Source organism: Muscardinus avellanarius (genome assembly GCF_963383645.1).
Source record: "Muscardinus avellanarius genome assembly, chromosome: 1".
NCBI classification, from domain to species: domain Eukaryota; kingdom Metazoa; phylum Chordata; class Mammalia; order Rodentia; family Gliridae; genus Muscardinus; species Muscardinus avellanarius.
Window position 1 is genome coordinate 31,648,378 of NC_137786.1, and position 24,339 is coordinate 31,672,716.

Sequence of the window (24,339 nt, forward strand, 5' to 3'; positions counted from 1 at the left end):
GACTCCTTCCCCTCCACCTGGCCACATATCTCGGAAGACAAAAGGTACTCTTCACCAAGGGCCTACTCCAAGATACAGGTCAAAGCCAAGAACCTATATTAAACTTATTTTATAGACTTGTTTTGCCTTGGATAATTTTTGTTTGGTGAATTTAAACATTAAAATGCTGATATTTGGGCATTTCCAAATACAAAATACCTGAATTCCAACTTTGAGCATTTAAAGTATTCAACTTAACAATATTTTTATTGCTAGCTCCTTGTTTAATGATTTTCTTTAAAATATCCTAAAACCACAAGACTTAATTCATACTTTCATTACTGCATAAAACTTAATATAAGCCTCACTGACTTATGCCCCCAGCCTCCAAAGTATGTTTAAAATGAAAAATCAACTGCATTCAAAAAGATAAAACTGCACCATTCATTAGATAAACACATTTACTCTTAACCCCAACACTATATATATATATTTTTTTCCATATTACTGAGTAATGTTATCCCTGGGATCTTAATATCTTATACAATTGATTGGTATATAATCTTATAAGGATACATGTGTTGGCAAAATGGAATGAAATAAGTATGTGTGTGTGTATACATACATACGTGTGTGTGTGTGTGTGTGTGTGTGTGTATTTGGTGGTACTGGGAATGGAACCCTTCTACCTCTGGGCTACACTCCCAGACCTATTTTATATTTTATTTGGAAACAGGGTCTCTTAAGCCACAATCCTCCTGTCTCCGCCTCCCAAGCACGGGGATTACAAGCGTGCATCACCACGCCTGGCGATAAGTTCTGGTTTTATATTGCTGTTCTCATAGGCCTGCAATTCCTAAGGAGCAATAATGTATCCTCAAATTTACATTTGATGCCATTTTATATTTAAATAACTAGGACTTTAAATTTCAAAATAAAAATTCATAATTGACAATTTTTTAAAGTGCATACAAATGTTAATTGGTTCTACTTATTTGGAAAATTAAGCTAATGTAAGCTTTTTGTACTTAAAGGCTATATATTAAAACATGACAATTTGATGTACAAGGGCCATGAATATATTTACATATGCAAGAAATACATTAGGTCAAAATTACTTAAAAAGAGCACATTTTCCAAGTAAGTACTTCACCTTCTAATTAAGTAACATCATGCTGTGTTAAATACTGTATGTAAATGAAGTCTATAGGCAGAGAATAATACCTAGTTTGGGGGAACAAGACTTTAGAAACAGTATTTCAGGAAAAGCTGGTTTTTAAAATAATGACCCAAGAGCTAAGGAAATAAGAAATGAGGTAAAACAGAAATAACAATGGCTTAATTTTATTTACATATAGTTGCAATTAAAATGTTAAATCGTTCATAGAAAATTTTGCTATTCTAACATCCTTTGCCTCTCATCTCTTAGAAATAAATCCCAAGGAGAAGCTATATTGCAAATGGAGCATAGTAAGCCTTTTCTAAAATCTTTCAAAATATGGCTTATGAACAATTATACACAGCAGGTTGCCTATTAATATGTTACAATCAGATTTCCTTCAGACAGGAAAGAGTGTTAGCATTTGTTTTCAAGAAAAGTATTTTAAACCTGTAAGGGAGATTTCTATAGTGTGGAACTTATTTGTAAGATATCTTATGATTTTTTCTTTAATAAACCAGAAATTAGATCCAGCTTCCGGAAAACTAATTTTTTATTTCCATCTGATGCATCATGTGAGTTCTTTGTTCAAAGTGTCTATGCAGATACTCTTAGTTAAGAAAATGAAAATAGATTCTTCTGGATACACACCAAGACCTAGACTACCTTGTACTTTAACAATGATTTTTTTTTTTTAATTTTTGATAAAAGCAACATGTAAATCATTTGCAAAACTAAGAGGACTTAATTTTAGTCTACATCCTAGCTTTCACAGAATTTTTACTTCTAGGTCACTAGGCTCAAATTCTATAAGGATAGTCTCATTCATCAAATTTATATCCAGCACCTGACACAGTAATACATGGCACAGAATTGGTGTTTAATAAATATTTATCAATGACAACAAAATTTTCCCAAGCAAGTAAAAAAAATATACAACTCTGAATAAATGGCTTGAGGATACCATTTCATTATACAGTAACAATGGCCTTTTGTGAAAATCCTAGGATTGCTTTTAAGTAGATAAAGAATTAAATAAAAAGTTTCCTCCAAAAATAAAGAAGTTCTTATAATGGGGGGGGGGGAATCCATGACATTCTACCTTACAAAGCTATTATGTAAAATTTAGAATGAGATAAAAGTGAAAACCATCACAATCCTAAGTAAGGCAATTCCAAAACTACTGTGGTTTTTACATATTACTAAAGAATCCTTTCTCTGACACTACACAAATTTTTTTTAAAGATTTTACCAAACTCCAGGGGAATATGTCTCATCAGGTCATCCTTTTAAGTCCTCGAATCCATGTTAGTTTTAAAGATGGAAGAGATCCATGTCATTTTTTAAAGTCAAGTCATTTTTTAAAAAAATTTTCTGACCTAAAATAGTATCATGATTTTGTCCCAATAAATGTATTTTATCAACCATTGCTGAAATTAAACAGAAAGAATGTCTAATTAAAGTATTCATCTATAATTTCAAAAATGATTGAAAATTTTAAAGAATAGCATCATCACTTTATTGTGTCCTGGAATTAGAAAATTCTTAGTAAATATTAAAAAGCACATTTACCTACTTCAATTAGGTCAATGTCAGGATTTATCAAAATTCTCCATCATCAAAAATTGTTTAAGTCTTGGCTGTTAGGTACTATAAAAAATATACACTAATCAAATGATACGTATGACCAAATTCACAAAATTAGGAAGAAAGGGAAGAAAACAACATTTGTACATTTATATTTCAAATCCTAAACATTTAATCCTTTATTTAAGCCTGCCTCTCTAAATTTAAAAAGATAATAACAATCTTGGTTAACCAATTGTAAATAATAGAGAAATTTCACTGGTATCAATTCTAATTTCATTTAGCCCATTTTCTCACACAGTGAATATATTTCTACAACAATCCAGCAGAGTGATACGAATCTCACTTTGTCACCTCTGAGTTAAAGGGCAACCAGTCTTAAACAAACAGAAAATAGAGTTTTAGTCCGGGTCTGTTTCCACAGTAAAGTATTTTTCCAGTAATCAAGATCTGTCATGTGAGGAACTCTTTCACTGTTCTAGAATCACAGTTCGAAGCTCATCTTCTTTATTGATCATCATCGAAGCAATTGCTCCATCATTAAATTCAAAAGAAGTTCCTCCATCCACAACCATGCAAGCATCCCAGCAGCGAGAACGAACACAAACCCTAAAAAGAAACAGATCATTACCAAAAACAAAACTAATCTTTTCTAAATCAAAACTAGCAGATTGCCGGGCGTGGTGGCACACGCTTGTAATCCCCGCGCTTGGGAGGCAAAGTCAGGAGGATCGCGCTGGCTTAGGAGACCCTGTTTCCAAATAAAAATGTAAAAATAGGTCTGGGAGTGTAGCCCGGAGGTAGAAGGGATACCAGGAACCCCAGTACCACAAAAACAAACAAAAAAAAAAACTAGCAGATCCATTTGGCCTTGATTACAAAAAAAAATCAAGCTGCTCTTTGCCATGAGAAAACTGGTGACTGCATAAATAATAATTGGAACAATTCCAAAGTCTCAGAATTTAAATGTTCAGAATAGCATCACCATTCACTCAAATATTTATCAGTGAACAAGTTCAGACTTTATGAGGAAACTAAGGCTGTTTTCATATGACTTGAATTATTACAAGGGTTTAAGCAAGAGTGGTTTCATGTGAAACTTTTACTTAAGGTTAAAGGAATATGGCACAGCTGAGTGGGCACCCTTGTATAAACATCCCCTGAACCAGGAATCACTTCCCTGTCTCAGTCCCAACTTATCGACTATCCTAATTTCTATCACTATAATAGTTAATAGCTTTCTCTGTCCTTGAACTTTAAATGGTATTTTAGCTACTCTAGTAGGTAATAGGGCATCTTATTATATCATTCTTTCATTTCCCAGATGAAATAATAAAGTACCTTTCTCATATGCTTACTAGATATCTTTTATGAAATGCCTGAGATTTTTGGCCATTTTTTCAATTGGGTTTGCTTCCATTTTATTGATTTGTAGAAATTCTTTATATACAGGTTGAATATCCCTTATTTTCCCTTATGGTGGTATATGCCTGTAATCTCAGTATTTGGGAGGCTGAGACAGGAGGACCACAGGTTCAAAGCCAGCATCGGCAATTTAGTGAGGCTCTAAGCAACTTAGCAAGACTGTTTCAAAATAAAACATAAAATAGGGATGAATGTGGAGCTCAGAGGTAGAATGCCCCTGAGTTCAATCCCTTACACAAAATGCTTGAGACCAGAAATACTTCAGATTTTAGAATATTTATATAGTGATAATAAGGTAACTTGCTAATGGAACCCAATTCTAAGCACAAAATTCAATTGTTACATATACACCAGGAAGTAATTTATATAGTATTTCTAGTGCACTTACATTTTTTCTGTGACCCATCACATGATGTTGAGTGTGAAATTTTCCATGTGTGGCATCATGTCTGTGCTCACAAAGTTCTGGACACTGGAACACTATAGACTTTGGACTTTCAAATTAGGGATACTCAACCTATACCATCTATTCTGGCTATGAACTCACTGATACATATTGGTTCTGAAAATGGCCTTTTCCTTTTCTCAATAGTATCTTTGAATTACTAGAAATTATTTTCTAGTGGTTTGATTTATGGAAGTTTCACTTAAAAAAGTTTAAAGAAATTAGTCCTACTGTAACTTAAGTTTTATATGAATGTGTATCCTGATTTCACTGCACAGCTTATAAAAAATAATTTTCTTTCTAATCCATGTTTTAAAAAATATTAATTTGATCTAAATATGTCTTGGCATATTAAAAAAACCAACAACATCCAATTAAGTAACTATATGCCTTTCACTTAAATTTTAGTTTTGCTAAAATGACACAGTAAGTTTAAAAGAAAATATTGTAGCCAAGTTAGCAAGATACCTCATTACTTGTATAGATTCTACTCTTCCTGATTAAGTTTAAATGAGTGACCCTAGTAAGATTAAATCTTTTTTTAAGACCAACTGTGTTTGGGGGGGTTTGTTTGGGGGGGAAAGGGGTTTTTTATGTTTTTGTTGTTTTAATGGAAACTAAACCCGAGGCATTTTAGCTCTGAGCAATAACCCCTACCCCTTTTATTTTTTATTTTGAAACAGGATCTATAGGTTGCTGAGGGTTGGCCTCGAATGTGTAATCCTCCTGTCTCAGCTTCCAAAGTTCTCAACAGACATGCACCACCCCTGGCCAAGTGTATTTTTTAATGGATGAAAAGTCACAAGCCACATGTAGGATACTTACTTTGAGGAGAAACAACGTTGACGACTGCTTGAGAAAACTCTGTTCGCTATTGGTTCTCGAATACTGAAAAGTATTTTTGGTTCTTCTGGACTGTAGAGAAGTGATTCATTATATTCATTTGTTACTATAAAGAAAAAAACAATATTCAAAAAAGGCTGGTCACTTCTGGGAAGTACAAAATGAAACACATGTTACTCCCAAGTAAAAATAAAAATTCTTATTTCTAAAGGTCTGTGTGGGAGCAAGTTTTTGGAACTCAAAACATATATTCAACTAAAAGAAAACAAAATCAAAAAAAGGCTTAAAAATTACTATTAGGTTCTACAACAACTCATTACCAATAGTACCACAGAAATAGATATGGTTGGGAATAAGAAAAAACTATGAAGCTAGTAATTTAACAAAAAATAGAACTAGTTAAAACACCCTCAAAAATATAACCTGAGATGCCATATTCCCCTGCCAAGTTCTTTCCAGAATACCATGTCGGAGAGTTTATAAATCAATACCCTTGATATAAAATAGCCTCTAACAATGCCAAATAATATGCTGTCTCCAATGAAGCTGTCATTACTCAAGGTATTTTTAGAAATCTTTTGGACCTGCTTTCTTTCCAGCAGAGAGCACTGGCATGCAAAGCATAAACTGGTTAAAGATGACTGTGTAAACTGGGCGGAGTGGTGTGCACCTACAGTCCTGCAACTCAGGAATCTGAGGCCAGATGCTAGCCTGAGCCTAGCAAAAGTCTTTCTCTTAAAAAAAAAAAAAAAATATATATATATATATATATATATATATATGGGAGTGAGAGAGGTACAACTGAAAAAATACATTTGAAAGTTTAAGTGCAAATTTTAAAAAAGACTGTCATTTATTATTTAATATAACCTTATTTTGGAAAGTATTTAAATTACAGGTGCTCCTCAACTTACAACGGAGCTATGTCTTGATAAACCCATTCGTTGAAAATAGTTTTAAGTTAAAATAGCTAACCTACCAAACACAAGACATGGAACACTAGAGGCAACTGTTTACCCACCTGACCTTGTGGCTGCCACAGCAAAAGTCAGGAGACACATCAATAACCCAGAAAAGATCACAGAGGGGAGGGTGGGGAAGGAGGCAGGGAACGCCCACCAAGTACTGTGTGCATTTATGTTCCCATCACTGCGGACTACGTTATGATGTTCAACTATAATGCATCAATAAAAGTATTCAAAAAAACAAAATTCAAAGTACAGTTTCAACTGAATGCCTATCATTTTTGTACCATTATTAAATTGAAAAATCATAGTTAGCTTTTTTTTTTTAAATCTAATTTACCCACAAAAATAAAAATCTGCTTCCTTGGGAACACATCACAAAAAACATGCTAGCTCTGATAAAACTTCAAAAGAGTGGTTCTAGAGATGCCTGGAACAGCGATTGTATCACTGATATTCACCACTGCTTCTGAAGGAAGTTAAATCTTAAAAGGAAGATTCAGATTTTAAGTTGGCTCTGTTTGTTGTAGTTTTTATACTGGAAATTGAATGCAAGGACATTCTACCTCTGAACTACACCACAAGCCCTATTTTATTTTGAAAACAGGGTCTCACTAAGTTGCAGAAGGCCTCACTAAACTGCTAAGGCTGACTGAGAACCAGCAATTCTCCTGTCTCAGCCTCTCAAATACTAGGAGTAAAGGTGTACACCGCCACACCTGGCAGGTTTGCATTTTTTTGACTGACATATCATGCTTGTACATATTTATGAAGTACAATGTAATGTTTTGATTCATGTATACACTGGCCAATTATCAACTCAGAACTATTAGTGTACCTACCACCTTAAATTTTTTATCATTTCCTTATGGTTCTATGTTAAGTTAAATTATATAATTAAGAATCAATTATTGCATTGTCTAAGTTTTCTTTATTTGATGCAGATTTAATGCTAATTGAAAAGTCATGATTAAAATAAGCTTTATGGCTGGGCGTGGTGGCACGCGCTTGTAATCCCCACACTTGTGAGGTGGAGACAGGAGGATCGCGCTGGTTCGGAGTCAGCCTTGCTGGCTGAAGAGACCCTGTTTCCACATAAAAAAGAGTTAAAAAATAGGTCTGGGAGTGTAGCCTGTGGGAGTGTATCCCAGAGGTAGAAGGGCTTCCAGGAACCCCAGTACCACCAAAAATAAATAAATAAATAAAACAAAATAAGCTTTACGGTTTCAAATTGAAAAAACAGGATCTATTTTATTTTAAAGAGCTGAAATCATAGGAAGTGAAACCAGGAATAAGGAAGGAATTTACTGTCAAAGCCCACGGAATTCAGGCATGCATTTCCTATGTGCTAGATACAGATTTTTCCATATTTTCCTATCTCCCTATCAAATGTTTCCAATTACAATGTTTGGAAATAAATGTTATATTTTTCATGGTTGACAAAATTCATAATATGGAAGTCTGGCTTTAAACTTTGTATTGTTTACAATTAAGAGTGTATTAACAGCATGTATGAGTCCAGAAAAGTACTTTGCTTTGCTAATTAGACAACCATACTTCACACTTTCCTTCCTAAACTTATTAGTTTATATTGGTTATATCATTTGTCACTGACCTTTCTCTACCAATTCTTTGTTCAATGGAAGATTCAAATTTCCTTGTCGTTTTGCTAGTGAGAGAGAGGAAAAGAGGAAATACTTTAAGTACTTTATATCATACACTAGCTAATACATAATACCATACACACACCATACATGCATCACGTTGCCTGCCATGACCACATGATGTAATGTGGCAGCCACAGGAAACTCACCAATGTTAAGAACATCTTCCACAGCCTGAGATGCCACCCTATTAATATTAAATGACCTGAAAACAAAAACCACAGAATTATTTCTTGGTTTAATTCTAAAATCATGCTCAAATTGAAAAACTGATAATCTACTTAATATAGAGAGAATTCTTAGAATATAAGTTATAAGTGAATATAGTATTAACACTAACATATAGGTATTGGTAGAAATTTATTCAGTAAGACCCTCAAAGCTCAGGAAATTAAGAATTAAGAAATGGTGGCATTAAATTAAAAAGGTTCTGTGCATCAAAGGAAATCATCAAGAGCAGAGAAAAGGGTTGGGGTCTGGAGGGAAATGAACCAAGTGGTGTGTGTATATATGTGGCTACCACTCTAACTCATTATGATATATAATTATAAAGCACCAATAGAAGTATATAGATGAAGATATCAATTTAAATCCTGATTTCACCATCAGCCACATGGCTTTGGGTATGTCAAGATAGAAGAAAAGAGAAGAAGGAAGGGATAGAAGGAGAGAGAGAAAAAAAGGGAGAAGGGAGGGAGAGGGAGAGACTCTCCTCGGGACTGAACCCGGGGGCATTCTATTTCCAAGCTCCACCCAGTCCTATCCCCACCCCCTTTGGAAAGTTGCTGAGGTTGGCTTCAAACTTGCAATCCTCTTGGTCTCACCCTCCCAAGTTCTAGGATTACAAGTGTACACTACACCTGGCCTTGGACTTTTTATACTGTTAAAGTAAAATCACCAACCTTCAGATCATTTGTGAAAATTTAAGCAATATAATTAGCTTGAAACAAAAAGTGCTCAGAAATGATGTGATAAGCATTATCAGGATGTAAAAAAAGGTATAGCTTTTCCCCAACTCCTGTGCTTTTCTTATCTCCTTGCATTTTTTGAAGAGAAAAGTATAGAAAACCAATTTTAGTAGTAATGGGAGTGAAGACAAGCAATGCTAGAAGTAAGCTGCATAGGATACTAAGGTGATGCAGATAGGACATAGTTATATACCAGCATGGGCAGTAACAGGAGACTGTCATAAGCAATGCAGAGAAGGCTGAAGTGCTAATCTAAGCCCTGTTTATTCAAATGCAGCATCAGTACTGGCCTCCAATAATAGGGTATGTGTTGAAGGGGAAGGCTGTATGTGCATGCATTCCAGCAGCTGTTATTCTTTATGTTCTTCTCATTGCTAAAAGTTGAAAAACTGAAACCATCAAAATATACACAATCTAAAGCAGAGAGTCAAAGCCCCACTGCCTTTAACAAAGCAACTATTTCATTAAGATTTCAAAGTCTATCTTGGTAAGTCTTCGATAAAACTGCTATGGTATGAACAAGTCCCCCAGAGTTTATGTCAGAAACGGAATCCTAGTACAAGTTTGAGAGACAGCACCTTTAAGAGGCAGTGAGGTCTCAGGGCTGTGCTGCTGTCAATGGGTTGATGCTGTGATCTCAGGGGTAGGTTCTGGATGAGTTCAGTTCTCCCATTACTACTATAATTGGTTTCCTGCATAACAACTAAGACAACAGCCTGCTGAGTCATCTCCCATCTGTGTGGCCTCAAAGATGACATAGAACCCTCTTCTTTTCTAATTAAAAGCTAACTTTCCTTTGTGAAGACCTGGCGAAAAAGACCCTGACTTTTCAGTCACACACACTTGAGCTTGCATCCAAGTTCTGCTGCTTACTAGTTGTGACTCTGGGCCTCAATATTAACCCTTGCTAAGCTTCAACTCCTTCCTTCATAAAGTGAGGATATATTATATCCTTTCAAGATTTCTCTAAGGCTTAATGTATAAAAGGCATCTAGCACATCTCAAAGTAGCAAGAGCTCAATGACTGCTTGTATTATAACACACAGAACATAGACTGACAGAATCATACAAATTCAGAAGAAACATGCTCTCAATATACTCTTAACTGTAAGCAATCAAATATGTCTTCTCCATTTTCCTCAGATAAGGAAGTTTGTACATGGCTGCAAAGGTAGTTTAGCCAGTGCTCCTAATTTGCAGGCCTGTACTCTTTTACAGTATGCCACTATGCATATTGAAAATATGTATAATACAGGAAAAGAAAAAGTGGAGCCCTTTTTATTTTTTTAATATATTTTTATTGGTGCATTGTAATCAAACATCTCAATGGAATACAAGACTTGTGATGATATACAAGCACACATCACCCAATTAGCCTTTATCCAATGCCCATCCCATTCCCTCCCCCTCCCTCAATCCCATGCTTGATTTAGTGACTGACTTTGATATATTTAAGTACATCATGTGCTTTAAAGAGATTCCATCTTCCCCCATTCTATCCCCTCTGATAGGTCACCTTAATTGCTCCTGCATAGGGCCCTTCCTTCAACTAGATTTCCTATTACCCATTTCTTCCTAGTTTTTGCATATTAGAGAAAGCATCTGATTTTTTTATTTTCTGTGGCATTTCCTTGTTTATGCCACACTGCAGGATCTGATCCTACTCTGGAAGGCCCAGCACCAGCCTCACCACACTGCAGGCTCCAATCCCAACTTTGCTGGCCCCAAAACCAGCCTCCCTCTGGCAGGCTTTAATCCTGGCCTCGCAGGGCTTGGCACCACCCAACATTCTCCTATCCTGGCCTCGGAGGCACCGGCAATGGCCTCACCACAAGGCAAGCTTGGATCCCGGCCTTGGAGGCAACGGCCTCACCACAGGGCAGGCTCTGATTCTGGCCTTGTTGGCCCTGGCACAAGCCTTACCACATGGCAGACTCCTATCCCAGCCTCTAAGGCCCCGGCAACTGCCTCACCTCACCAGCAGGTTCCGATCCTAGCCTCATTGGCCCCGGCACTGGCTTCGCTGAATGGCAGTCTTCTATCCTGCCCTTACAGGCCCCAGTACCAGCCTCGCCACATGGCAGGCTCCGATCCCATTCCTCAGAGGCCCCAACACCAGCCTTGCCTCATGGCAGGCTCCGATTCCAGCCTCGCTGGCCCCAGCACCAGCTTTGCCGAATGGCCAGCTCTGATCCCAGCCTCAAAGGCCCAGCACCAGCCTCGCCTCACAGCAGGCTCTGATCCCAGCCTCACTGGCCCTGGCACCGGCCTCGCCTCATGGCAGGCTCTGATCCCAGCCTCACTGGCCCTGGCACCAACCTCGCCTCACAGCAGGCTCTGATCCCAGCCTCACTGGCCCCGGCACTGGCCTCCCACCACTGCAGGCTCTGATCCCCGCCTTGTTGACCAGCGGTGCCCTATTTTATTTTTTATTTTGAAACAGGGTCCCACTAAGTTGTGGAGTGACTCATGAAGGAACCATTTCTAATTCTTATTTTAATTTAAACAAGTACCATACCATGTTCAGTAGGAAAGATGCTGTCATAATAATGAATGCTGTTAATTAAGATGTCTTCAAATTAGTCTGAGATGATTAAAAATAATTTGATATAGCATAGTAGATTAAGTTTACTTCTTTAAATAATTACTGGAAAAGACATTTTAGAAATATTACTCTCACTAGCCCTCACAAAAATCACATTAACTTACCTTTTTAATTTTTCCCCCAATACTATTATTTGGCTAAGACTTAAGTTTTTGTTTAAAGATGTAAAGTTATTTAATGCTTTTAATAAAATGTCTGGAAATTACTTCAAGATAAAAAAATGTCATTTTGATGTTATTAGAGACTGCATTGAATCTGTAGATCACTTTTGGCAGAATGATCATTTTGACTTTATTCTGCATATGCAACAGCATGGGAGATCTTTCCATCTTCAATTTCTTTCATATTGTTTTTAATTTTCATTGGAGAGGTTTTTTTACTCCCTTGGTTAGATTTATTCCTAGGTATTTTAATGTTTTTGAGATTATTGTGAATGAAAATTGTTTTCAGATTTCTTTTTCAACGGATTCATGGTTGGCATATAGAAAAGCTACTGATTTCTGTAGATTGATTTTCTATCTGCTACTTTACTGAGTTTGTTAATCAGCTCTAGAAGTCTTTTGGTTGAGGTTTTTGGGGGGTCTAAGTATAGGATCATGTCATCTGCAAACAGAGATATTTCAGTTTTCTTTCCTATTCGTATCCTTTGATATCCTTTAGTCTTATTGCTCTGGCTAGAGCTCCAGTACTATACGGAAAAGGAGTGGGGACAGTGGACACCCTTGTCGTATTACTGATTTTAAAAGGAATTCCCAGAGTTCCCTCTCCCACCAGCCCATCACCACCCCTTGTTCAATATGATGTTGGCTTTGGGCTTGTTATGCATTGCCTTTATGCTGTTGATTAAAGTTCCTTTTATTCTGATATTCTGCAGTGCTTTTTAACATGTATGGTGTTAGATTTTGTCAAATGCATTTTTTAGCATCTATTGATATGATTCTGTAACTTTTGTCCTTAGTTCTATTTATGTGGTAAATTACCTTCAGGTCTTCCTGTTGTTGATTCCTACTTTCATTCCATTATGATCTGAAAAGATGCATGGAATTATATTACTCTTTTTTTATTTGCTGGTAACTGAATTGTGGCCAAGAATAAAGGTCTATTTTGGAAAAGCTTCCAACCAGCAGCTGAGAAGAATGTGTATTCAGCTGCTGTCGATTGGAATAGTCTGTATATATCTATTAGATCCATTTGGTTTACAGTATTCTTTAGCTCTGAAGAGTCTCTCACCTTTTGTCAGAAAGAATGATCTCGACTTCCGGGAAGATGGCGACCGAGAAAAGCGGGGCTTAAGAGCCCCGCTAACAACAAATCTCCATTACCACAAAATCAGCACCTTTCATAGCCAGAAAACACCATCACCAGTGAAACAAAAAATCACCAGGCTCCAGAGAGAAAGCGGACTGAGAACAGAGCCACAGAGGAGATAACCGGCCTCACGCCCGAGGACGCGGCAGACGCGGCAGCAGCGCCATACTGCCGGCGGCACCGGCGAATTCACGGGACGGCTACAGCAAGCCGAGGTGAGCCACTGCGGAACAGCCAGGCGGGATTTCTCCGCGCAGAGAGCATCTAAAGCTCCCAGTGGCTGAGCTCAGCACACGCCGCAGGGATTCAGAGTGGAAATCAAAACCAAGAAGAAAAACACCAGCCCCACAGCCGAGGGCGTAGCAGCGGCGCCATATTGCCACTGGCGGCAGCAGCACTGAATTCAGCGAGGCCAGTACAGCTACATCTGCGTACTCAAGAACAGTGAGTCAAATTGTGGGCCACAGAGGAGAAATCCCAGTACTGTACTCCCTGGGACTTGACCCAGTGGGGGAGGGGCAGTGGCAGAGATATCACACCATAGGAGAACGTGCAACCTGGCACCCCCCACAGTCTAAAGCAGCCTCTATCGACTCTCTGGGCCGGAGACTCTGTGATAAAACCCAGTAAAGGAGTAGTGGGGTCTGAGATACTACTGACTCGAGATCCAGAACACCTTAAGTGAAGTCATAGTGACCCAAGGGAAGAACCCAGAGAAGGCACAAACATTCGAAATCAAGGGAAAGAGGAATAATACTGGAGCAATAAATGCCCACAACCCCACAACATCAGAACCCGATAAAACTGAAAATCAGATATTTCTAGAAGATCAAATCAGGAAAATAACTGTAGAAATAATAGAGGTGCTTCGAAAAGAACTCAGAGAGAGCCAAAAAGAGATAAAGGATGCAATTAATGAAGTAAAGGCCTCAATTCAAAGCACAAACAACCGATTAGAACACATGGAGAACAGAATCTCACTCTTAGAAGATGGGCAAACCAAAAATAAACGCATAGTTTCTAATCTAGAAAAAAATATCCGACAGCAGGAATCTGATATTGAAGAAATATGGACCCATTTTAAGAGAGCAAACCTAAGAATAATTGGAATAGAGGAGGGAACAGAAAGTGAAACCAAAGGGATCAACAATCTCTTCAAGGAAGTAATAGCAGAAAATTTTCCAAACATAGAGCAAGAGGTTGATACACAGGTCCGGAAAACTTATAGAACTCCCTTTAGACAGAATCGGAGAAGAGGATCCCCACGCCACATAATTGTCAAAATGACCAATGTGGAAGCCAAGTAGAGAATCTTAAAGGCAACAAAAACAAAGGGCCAAGTGACATTCAGAGGCAAACCAATTAGAATCACTCCAGACTTCCCAAACCAAGTCATGAGAGCCAGAAGGGCTTGGAGTAACATATTCCAAACTCTGAAAGAAAACAACTTCCAGCCAAAAATTTCCTACCCAGCAAAACTTTCTACCAAATTAGATGGAGAAATAAGAAGCTTCCATGACAAACAGAAACTGAAGGAATTTATGTCTTCAAAACCAGCACTAGAGAAAATACTCAAAGAGATTAACTACAAAGAAGAAATAGGTAACACACTCCGGAACTAGAGAAACAAGAGTTTCCATCCAACAGACAACTAAGATTGGTTATCTGTGGAGATTCATTATTTATGTTAGTCTTTTACCTATCTCTAAATGGTATTGTTTGCCTTTATTGTTGTTAATTTTTAGGATTTCTAGTTGGAATATTAATATACCTTCAGATATAGCATTTGGAAATATTTTATCCCATTCTATTAGTAACTGTTAACTCTGTTTACATTGTCTTTGGATATACAATATTTTTTTTTATTTTTTAGGGAGTTTGTATACTCCTCTGTTGCCTGTGCCATTGAAATCATAACCAAGAAATCACTGCCAATTTCAATGTTGTGAGGTTTTATGACCCAGATTTACTCCTAAAAGTTTATAGTCTTAAGATTTATATTTAGGTCTATTATCTATTTTGAGTTAATACTTGTATATGGGATTAGGTAAGGGTCCAATTTTATTCTTTTCCATGTAATTATTATTTTTTAACAATATTTAGTTAAAAGATTAATATCTCCACCACCAAATGTTTGTGGAAACCTTGTCAAAAATAACTTGACAATATAGGGAAGAATTTAGCTCTAGGCTTTTGTTTATCTCCAATGGTTTATATATCTGCCTTTAGAATAGTACTACACTGTTTCAATTATTGTAGCTTTATATGGTTTGAAATGAGAAAATATATATCTTCTAGCTTTGTTCTTTTTCAAGATCGTTTTGGGTACCTAGAGTCCATATTCCATATTAGGATAGATTTTTTTCTGAAAAATAAATATATAAATATATGATAGTTTCACCTAAAATTTAGAAAAAAATATTCTCTGGTAAGAAAGAAAGCAAAAAGAAATATTGAAATGTTATCTTTAAGTCATCAAAAGCTTGGTATCAGACAAATGAAACTGTTATGTGAGATTATCATTTTTAATTTTAGATAAATTGCCATAATACTAGATGTCAACTACTAAGCCAAGCATGGGAGGGAGGGATAGGGAGAGAATGGGGTGGGGATTGGGTGGGGGCTGACTGGGAAAAGTGTGCATGTATGTCTACAAAAGTATGTATCCTACTATGATGTATGAATACAATGCACCAATAAAAAAAAAAAAGAAAGAATGATCTCCCCAATACTATTGTATTGGAGTTTTAGTACTAAATTTCACATGGAAAAATAAAAGACCCAGAATAGCCAAAGAAATTCTCAGCAATAAGAACCATGTAGGAGGCATCACAATACCTGACTCTGAATTATACTACAGAGTTATAGTAATAAAAGCAGCACAGTACTAGCAAAAAAAAAAAAAAAAAAAAAAGACAGACACATAAACCAATGGAACAGGAGATACAGAAACAAATCCATGCACTTACTGCCAATTCATTTATGCAAAGGTGCCAAAAACATAGTTGGAGAAAAAACAGACTTTCAACAAATGATGTTGGGAAAACTGGTAATCCATTTGTAGAAGAATGGAATTAAATCCCAACCTCTCACACACTGCAAAAGAGATGGATCAAAGACCTAGAAATTATACCACAGACTCTGAAATTACTAGAGGAGGGCATAAGTCCAATACTCCAATATAGAGCCACTTCCTCAATAAGACCCTCAAAAGCTCAGGAAATTAAAACAAGGATAAACAGATGGCATTAAGTTTCTGTTTGCCAAAGAAAAACATCAAGAGTCTAAAGAGAGCCTATAGAATGAGAGAAAATCTTTGCTGCTATTCCTCAGAGGATTAATATGTAGAACTTAAAACACTTTACACTAAAAAAAGAATCCAATCAAGAAATGGGTACTGGAACTAAATAGATGCTTCACAAAAGAAGAAATACAAAGGGCCAATAAATATATGAAAAAAATGTTCAACATCATTAGCAATCAGGGAGATGCAAATCAAAACTACCCTGAGATTTCACCTAACCTCAATTAGAATGGCAATCATCAAAAAGTCAAATAATAAATGCTGGTGAGGATGTGGGGAAATAGGAACTCTCCCACACTGTTAGTGGGATTGCAAATTAGTACAGCAGCTATGAAGATCAGTGTGGAGATTCCTTAGAAAACTGGGAATGGATCCACCATATAATCCAGCTATACTACTCCTGGTATCTTCCCAAAGAGATTGAAATCAGAATATTATAGTGCTATAAACATGGATATGTATATATCAACACAAAACTCAATTAAGAGCCCAATCATGGAACCAGCCTAGATATCCATCAACAGATGAATGGATTACAAAATTACAGTATATACACACAATGGAATTCTACTTAACAATAAAGAAAAACAAAATTACATCGTTTGCAGGAAAATGAATGGACCTAGAGAAGATTATGTTACATAAGATTAGCCAGCCACAAAAAGTGAAGGATCATGTTTTCTCTCATATGTGGAAGTGATGGAATAATCAGGATAAAAGAAGGTCTTTAGATAATGGAAGAGAAACCCCAATGGCATGAGGGAAGTGGTCTAGGGGAGGGTGATGGGTGTGAGGAAGGGAGAATTAATGAAGGAAACACTTCTACTGACCGTATGTATGAAAATACCAATACCAATCTCAATATCCTTCATGGAAAGGGGAGAGAAGAGGGAGAGAACAGAAAGTGGAGGAACTGAGTTCTGTGTGCATGTATGTCCCTATCAATATGCACTACATTATAATGTGAGACTACAATGCACCAATAAAAGTATATTAAAAAATCTAAGTATAAAAATAATATGAGATAAAGAAAAGAAGTACAGAAGACCTCTTTCATGCCCAGAGCAAATAAGAGTGGACATAAGGTGGTTATTACTGAACTGCCTACTGGGTACATGGGATTCCCTCATAAATTTAAAATTTTCTACAATAACAAGTTTATAATATCATTCTGGAAAAAACAGGAAATAACAATCCAAATAAAATCATACAAACTTGAAATCAGTTTGATAAGCACTGGTTTAGCTATTTTTATGAGCATGTAGTCATTTAATTTTTTCTGAGTGAATATGCATTCGGTACTGTGCTTTGCACACAATAAATTAAGAAAAAAAAAACACTAGTCACCATCTCAAATCCTTCAAGTTGCTCAAACTAGCTGACTATTAGCATATTAGGTAGCTAAGAATGTGACAGGTACTATTAACAGCACTGTGAGAAAAGTGCCAGGGAAGGACAAAAGGGGGATTAATCCATTGTGCTTATGAGAGGAACTGTGGGTTAATGAAGAGCTCCCAAAGAGAAGGCCATTTGAAGTTTTTTAGCTAGTGGAAGGCAGAGTGTTCAAACATTCAAAGCAGGAATAAGTTGCACTGAGCAGAAACAAAAAGCCAAGAGAGAACAAGCATGTGCCGAGAATCGCAAGTAGCCTGTGGTGTCTCCAGTTGCTGGTGAACAGGGGTAACGGAAGGGCAGGAGTAAGGCCCGTAGGTCGCCGCCATGACCATATTTTGCAGGACTTTACGTGACTGAATAAGTAATATGCGTGGTCAGGGGTCTATGAAAGTTTAGAAGTACAATTCTGTTGGGAGTATCTAATGACAACCAGGAGAGTAAAAGGTGAGGCACAAAGACTGTCCATTAAAAAGCTGGGGGCTGCCGGGCGTGGTGGCACACACTTGTAATCCCAGCATTCAGGAGGCGGAGACCGGAGGATCAGGGTTTGAGGCCAGCCTCAGCTACTTAGTGAGGCCCTTTTCAACTCAGGGAGACCCTGTTTCAAAAATGAAAAGACTAAAAAAAAAAAAAAAAAAAAAAAAAAATAGAGCAGGGGGTGTAGCTCCAAGGTTGAATGCCCCTGGGTTCCATCACCAGTAACACACACACACACACACACACACACACACACACACACACAAATAAAATAAAATAAAATATTGGGGCCTAGAACAAAGCAGCAGCAGTAAGAACTGAGAGGAATGGGCAAATATTTGTGAAGTACAACACACAGGATTTAGAGACTGGGTTGTATGGAGAGCAGAATGCAGAATGCGAAGACTGAGAGGTAAGAACAAGGTTTTAAGTATTATTTTTCTTCTAGAGCATGGAGCAAAATAGCATTAAGCAATATAGGGAATCCAGAAAGAAAATCTGAAGACAGTAAACTCAGTTTTCAATGTGATGAATGTGACGTCTATTAACATCTTGTCCAGCAGGTCATTTTAGTTTGTACGTAGGAGAGAAGACAGCTACAACTATGTTTGGGAGGTATCTGCATGTATGTTCTCAAAAGCAAGACAGATTGTCTGGAGGTTATGAAGAGGACATAGGCTGCACCAGGTTATCCCCAGGCAGGCCTTTAGTGTAAAAACTTCAGATGCGTTTTGGGTTTTATTTTGCTTGGTTTGAAATGGGGCCTCCCTATGTTGCTGAGGCTGGGCTCAAGCGATCCTCCTGCCTCGGCCTCCTCAGTAGCTGGGAGATAGACCACACCTGACTCCCAGTTTTTTTTTTTGTACTTTATGTTCATTTCTTTAGTATATAAAATATATTCTTAACATTTTACACACCTAGTACAGTAAAAACCCAATCCAAGCTATAAGTATAATCTAAGAAAGTCAAGGCAAAAAGAGTGATGCAAAAATGGCCCAACCTCCATGACAGCGCTGGCACCTCTTGTGTACTAAGACCTCAGACGCTCCAATGGGAAAATTAAGTAAATATGTCACTTAGAGTATTCCAAAAATCTTGATAAGCAACACCCCAAGTTACTTACCAGGCCTTTGATCCTGTCCCTGTACACAAATTGAGCCCTGAACTCTTCTGTTTTTCCCATGGGCCATCATCAACTGAAATTTCATAGTAGGAAGCCCTATGAATTGAGAAAATAAAACTGTTTGCTGAGTATATGGTTCACAGTAAATTAAACAGTCTTCTTCAAAATTGATGAAATCTAAGCCAACTTTGACGAAGACATATCTAACTTAGTAGACACATACATCATGGTACTAATTCCAATGTTGATTAAGTGAAAAAGTTAGAAGGAAAAAAAACTTTTGTATGTCTCCATACCTTTCTGATCTATATGCTCCTTTCTATTGATACTTTAATGTTTCAAACAGAGGCTTTTAAATTTTTAATTAGCATTGACACTATTTTTCTTATGAAATCTAATGTACAGAGCTTCCTGTCGAATTCAAAAAAGGTAACACCATGCTTAAGTGACTTTCCTGATGGATAGTCCTGGATATATCTAAATCTGTATCTTACTGAGTTACCAATTGTTTCTTCTCAACTCTTCTTAAATTACATGACAATATAACACTGTCTAAACTGGTAGTAAGCTAACAGGAATAAAGTTATAAAGAAAATTCTAAACCAATTTTAGATAAGCAGACAAAACTAAGAATAAAATTACAACTGTAATTTCTTAAAGACATTTACATTTCTTAGATATGCCATAACTATTAAATCAGACAGGTTTTCTGACACCAGCAAAATTAACACTATTCTTTAACATGAATGTATAAATAATTTAAAATTACTCAAAGAACTTTTGAAATGTATAAAAGTTTACTTTAAAAACACTATCTTAAAATAATAGTGTCAATGGTCAATACTGGATTTTTTTTTTTCTTTTCCAGCAAAAAAAAGTTAACAGACCTTCATAAAATACAGCTTTTCAGAGTAATGACAATGACCAGACATGCTTGCTAACACTAACACTCTAGATAACTCATCTCTTTCACTAACCTTTTCGATTTCTAAAAATTCTTAGCTTATTAAGATTTTACATAATACAACTCCTTTTCATTTTTTTCTCTGAAGTCATATTTCCTTGTAAAAGCAAAAGACGACAGGACTAATATTCACATTTTACCTATTTCATAGCTTCATTCTGTCTTCCTAGAAAATGCACATTAGAAACCTATTACAAACAAACAGGCTGCCAAATCCACAGAATCTGGCTCTTATTATGGCAGAATCAAGTAGAAATGAGATTAAAAGTAAGTGGGGGTGGAGAGAATAGAAGCAGAAGAGGAAAGGAAGTACAGTCAGGTGAGAGATGTCGAGCTCAAAACAATGGGCAAATTTAGTGTCATTTTCACATGCAGGCTTATTTAGATTAGTCAATTCAGAGATTTTTTTGTTTGGGGAAATTATTTTTAAGGCAGCAATAAAACTCACAGTCCCTTTAGAGTGGGTATACTTCTTCTTAAATTGTCCACTGCTACAGCCCAAGAATAAGACATTCTAGGTTAGAACAAATAGGAGAAAAGAAAAAAAAACTGGGCTTTTAAAATGTTCTTAAATCGAAGAACATTATAAATGAGGCAGGAATCATATTGCTGCATTTCATATTTTCCAGCAAAGCACCCAAGTTTCTGGAGCATAGCAAAGCCTCAACACAAGCTCTGGAATCGGAAATGATGGGCTATGTAATAGTGTGGAGGGTTTTTTGGTACTAGAGATTGAGCCCAGGGGCACTACCTCTGAGCTACACTCCCAGCCCTTTTTTTTTTTTTTTAATTTTGAAACAGGGTTTAAGGTACTAAGGGCCTTGGTAAATTGCTGAGGTGGGCGGCAAACCTGCAATCTTCCTATCTCAGCCTCTCAAGTAGTGGAATTACAGGTATGCACCACCATACCAGGTTTATATAACTGTTCTCGTGCCAACAAATTATATGATCTTGGGCAAGTTATTTGAACCCTACAAAGCTTAATGTTTTCACTAATAAATATAACTACCTTTCTTACAGGATGCTATAAGCAATAAATGAAATAACATATACATGATACACAGCTTGACACATAGCAGACATTCAATAAATATTTTTCTGCCTATGAGTCCTATCATAGAATCTTTAAAAATAAGGTCTAATACCTCCAGTAGCTAAACCATGTTCAACTGGATCAGAAACCCAACTTATGGCTGTCCTTTTCTTAACAAAGACATAAGGTAAGATATCAAAGAATACAAAAGCAGCAGATGTCATCCTTTGGGACTTTACTCACTCCCCAAGTCTATCATCTAGTCCCAATTTCCTCCCTTTATATTTAATATTTTTAGTAACTACAAAGAGTAAAGCAATGCTAGTAGAAGCTCTTAGCAGTTAACCACACAATCTTTAAAACATCCAAACAATAAAACAGGCCATTAAACGGCTTGCCTAGAGTAAGCATAAAATCACAAAACATTTTACCTTTCTCATTTAATTTAGTACACTTTCTCCAAAATCAAATTTATTGCTGTTTCAGCTAATTCGTTGGTACTTAACTTATGGCTACATGACATCACTAATTACAGTTATTTTTCTCCTCCTATCACATCCATCTTCATATTGCTTCAAACTCGATATATAGCAAAAGAAAAAACTATATGTAATGTCTTACTATGTTAAAATACATTTTCATATTTTAGTATATTTTTGAGTTTCCTTCAAATATCTTATTTCTTTGAAGAATAAGCTTTACTGTAATCACTTTTTAAAATAATGGACAGGTACAGTGGCATAGGCCTATAATTCCAGTACTTGGGAGGCTGAGGCAGGATGATTGAAGGTTCAAAGCCAGCCTTGGCAACTCAAGAAACCCTCAGCAACTTAGTGAGATCCTGTTTCAAAACAAAAGTTAAAAAGGGCTCGAGAGCCAGAATGCCCCTGGGTTCAAGGCCCAACACCAAAATAAATGAATAAATATTACATACAAGAATAATTACAATTCAAAAGGATTGTTCAAATCATCCTGCCAAATAAGGCCTTCATTATTTTCAATATAACTAGAGTTGATAATAAAGCTACCTATTTACTACTCTCTAAAATGTGGACATCTTTTAGTTAGACAAATTTTCCTTATAATTCCTTATGAAATGATATGACTTGCAACAAACAGAATTACTGAAGGTTCCATAAGTTCAGGAAACTTGGGGATCAACTACACAGCTTTCACAGAGTTACAAGGTTCTGGTAGAGGAAAGTAAGACATAAACCACATTTCCAATCTTCTAACTCTAATTTACTGATATATACAAAAATGAGAAGTTCCAAAATACTACCAAGAGTTACATTAACTCTGTATCATAACAGTTACTTTATAGCTAGTAACTATGTCACAGAAAATTTGCAAAATAAAAAAAACTATTGATAATTTAGGCCTAACTTATCTAAATTTTAGATGCCCTAAAAACATTTTATCAGTAGTACATACTATATATTTATATCCTAATTAATAACTATGTTAATTTTAATTTTTGCTAATAATGATTATAATCTTGACCTATCAGTACACTTGCCTTATGATGTGTTAATCTTAAAAAGGATAGCATTCTTGTCAAAAAATGACCAGTCTGAATCTCACCATGTAGTACAGTTTGGGGAAAAATCATGCAAACCTAAAATAAGGAATATTCTGCAAACCAAGTAACTTAGACTAATGTATCAATATCATGAATCATCACCCCATGAACACATCAGGGGTGGGTCTCCGAAGCCATTCTTAATGCCCAAATGCATTTGAATAAAAAATCAGCTTTAAAGGACACTGACACCAATTAATAGAGAAATACTCTTTCATTTTAAGGTGAGGTTCTACTATGTTGCCCAAGTTGGGTCAAACCCTTGGACTCAAGAGAACCTCCTGCTTCAGCTTCCCAAGTACTAGCCACTGCATACAGCTCTGGGAGAAATTTTAGTATGAACTGTCTAATAAAATATATCAATTGCAAATGTATGCCTATTATATTCTACTCACAAACATTTATAAAGCACCAAATAATAAAAACACTAGGAAGTAATACAGTGAAGAAACCTCAGTAACTGTTTAATGTAGGGTTTCATGAACCTTTTGGTGACAGACCATTCCTTTCCCTTAATCTGTATTAACATGTATGATAGTTTGAGAAATGTTTCATTAAATATTAATTTCTATTAGTTGTATAGTATTATTACAATCTTAACCAAGTTGTAGAAATCAAATACATAAAAAAATCAGAACATTAAATTTCATAATTAAGATCATAGCATCTAAAGTACCTGGATGATAGACTCTCCCCAATGAAAACTTCATTTAGTGCTCTCACTGGCAGAAGTTGGGGCCCAGAAGCCTCAGACTCTGTAGAGGGGGGAAACAATGTCTAATAAAGCTCTGTAAAATTTTAAAATGAACAGGGCATGGTAGCGCAGGCTTGTAATCCCCGCACTTGGGAGGCTGAGACAGGAGGATCCCACAGGTTCGAAGCCAGCCTCAGCTACTTAGTGAGGCTCTCAGCAACTTAATGAGACCCTGTTTCCAAATAAAATATAAAATAGGTCTGGGAGTGTAGCCCAGAGGTAAAAAGCCCCTGGGTTCCATCCTCAGTACCACACACACAAAAAAAAAATTAAAATATTATATGAAAATTCATAAAACATTAAAACTTATGTAGTTTTAATAAAATCACATGAATCAGTCAACATATAGATTAAATACCTCTTAAACATAAACCTTAAAGTCGCCTAACTTTACACCAGTAAGTGAAGCTTTTGCCTCTCTAAGCCTTAAATTTCTTCTTGAAACAATTTTTAAAGTGACAAAATGAATTAATAAGATCCTTGTCACACTTGACTTTGGTTTTACCTTGATAGCTGTATCTAAAATAAGTGCCGTCTTGGATTTAAGCAGCAATAACTTGCTTCCTTTCCCACCACCAAACAGAAAACCTCAAGAGTGTTTTTAGCAACAGCAGTATTGGAGAAACACTGCCACATTTTCCTTTGGAACTCCTAAAAGTCTTTTTTTTTAATTGATAACGTTATGTGTACAGTTTAAGTAAGTTTTATAGATAATTACTGAAATAACACTTCACCACAGAAAACCCTCCAAAGGTTTCT

The 24,339-nt window shown here is 36.4% G+C and overlaps 1 protein-coding gene across 3 annotated transcripts in view; it reads right to left on the reverse strand.

Moving 5' to 3' along the window:
• Positions 1–3,195: 3,195 nt before the first annotated feature.
• NADK2 (NAD kinase 2, mitochondrial) overlaps positions 3,196–24,339 on the reverse strand; it is a gene marked incomplete at both ends in the record, with an annotated part of 51,405 nt that continues 30,261 nt past the window's right edge. For 2 of the 3 annotated variants that reach the window (XM_080719709.1, XM_080719708.1), the window contains 6 exons: positions 3,196–3,334; positions 5,421–5,544; positions 8,019–8,072; positions 8,217–8,272; positions 19,248–19,343; positions 23,503–23,581. In XM_080719709.1, the coding sequence (XP_080575835.1) occupies positions 3,196–3,334; positions 5,421–5,544; positions 8,019–8,072; positions 8,217–8,272; positions 19,248–19,343; positions 23,503–23,581 (548 nt within the window). Of the gene's footprint in view, positions 3,335–5,420; positions 5,545–8,018; positions 8,073–8,216; positions 8,273–19,247; positions 19,344–20,659; positions 20,726–23,502; positions 23,582–24,339 lie in introns of all 3 variants that reach the window. The other variant, XM_080719710.1, reaches the window with a different exon arrangement.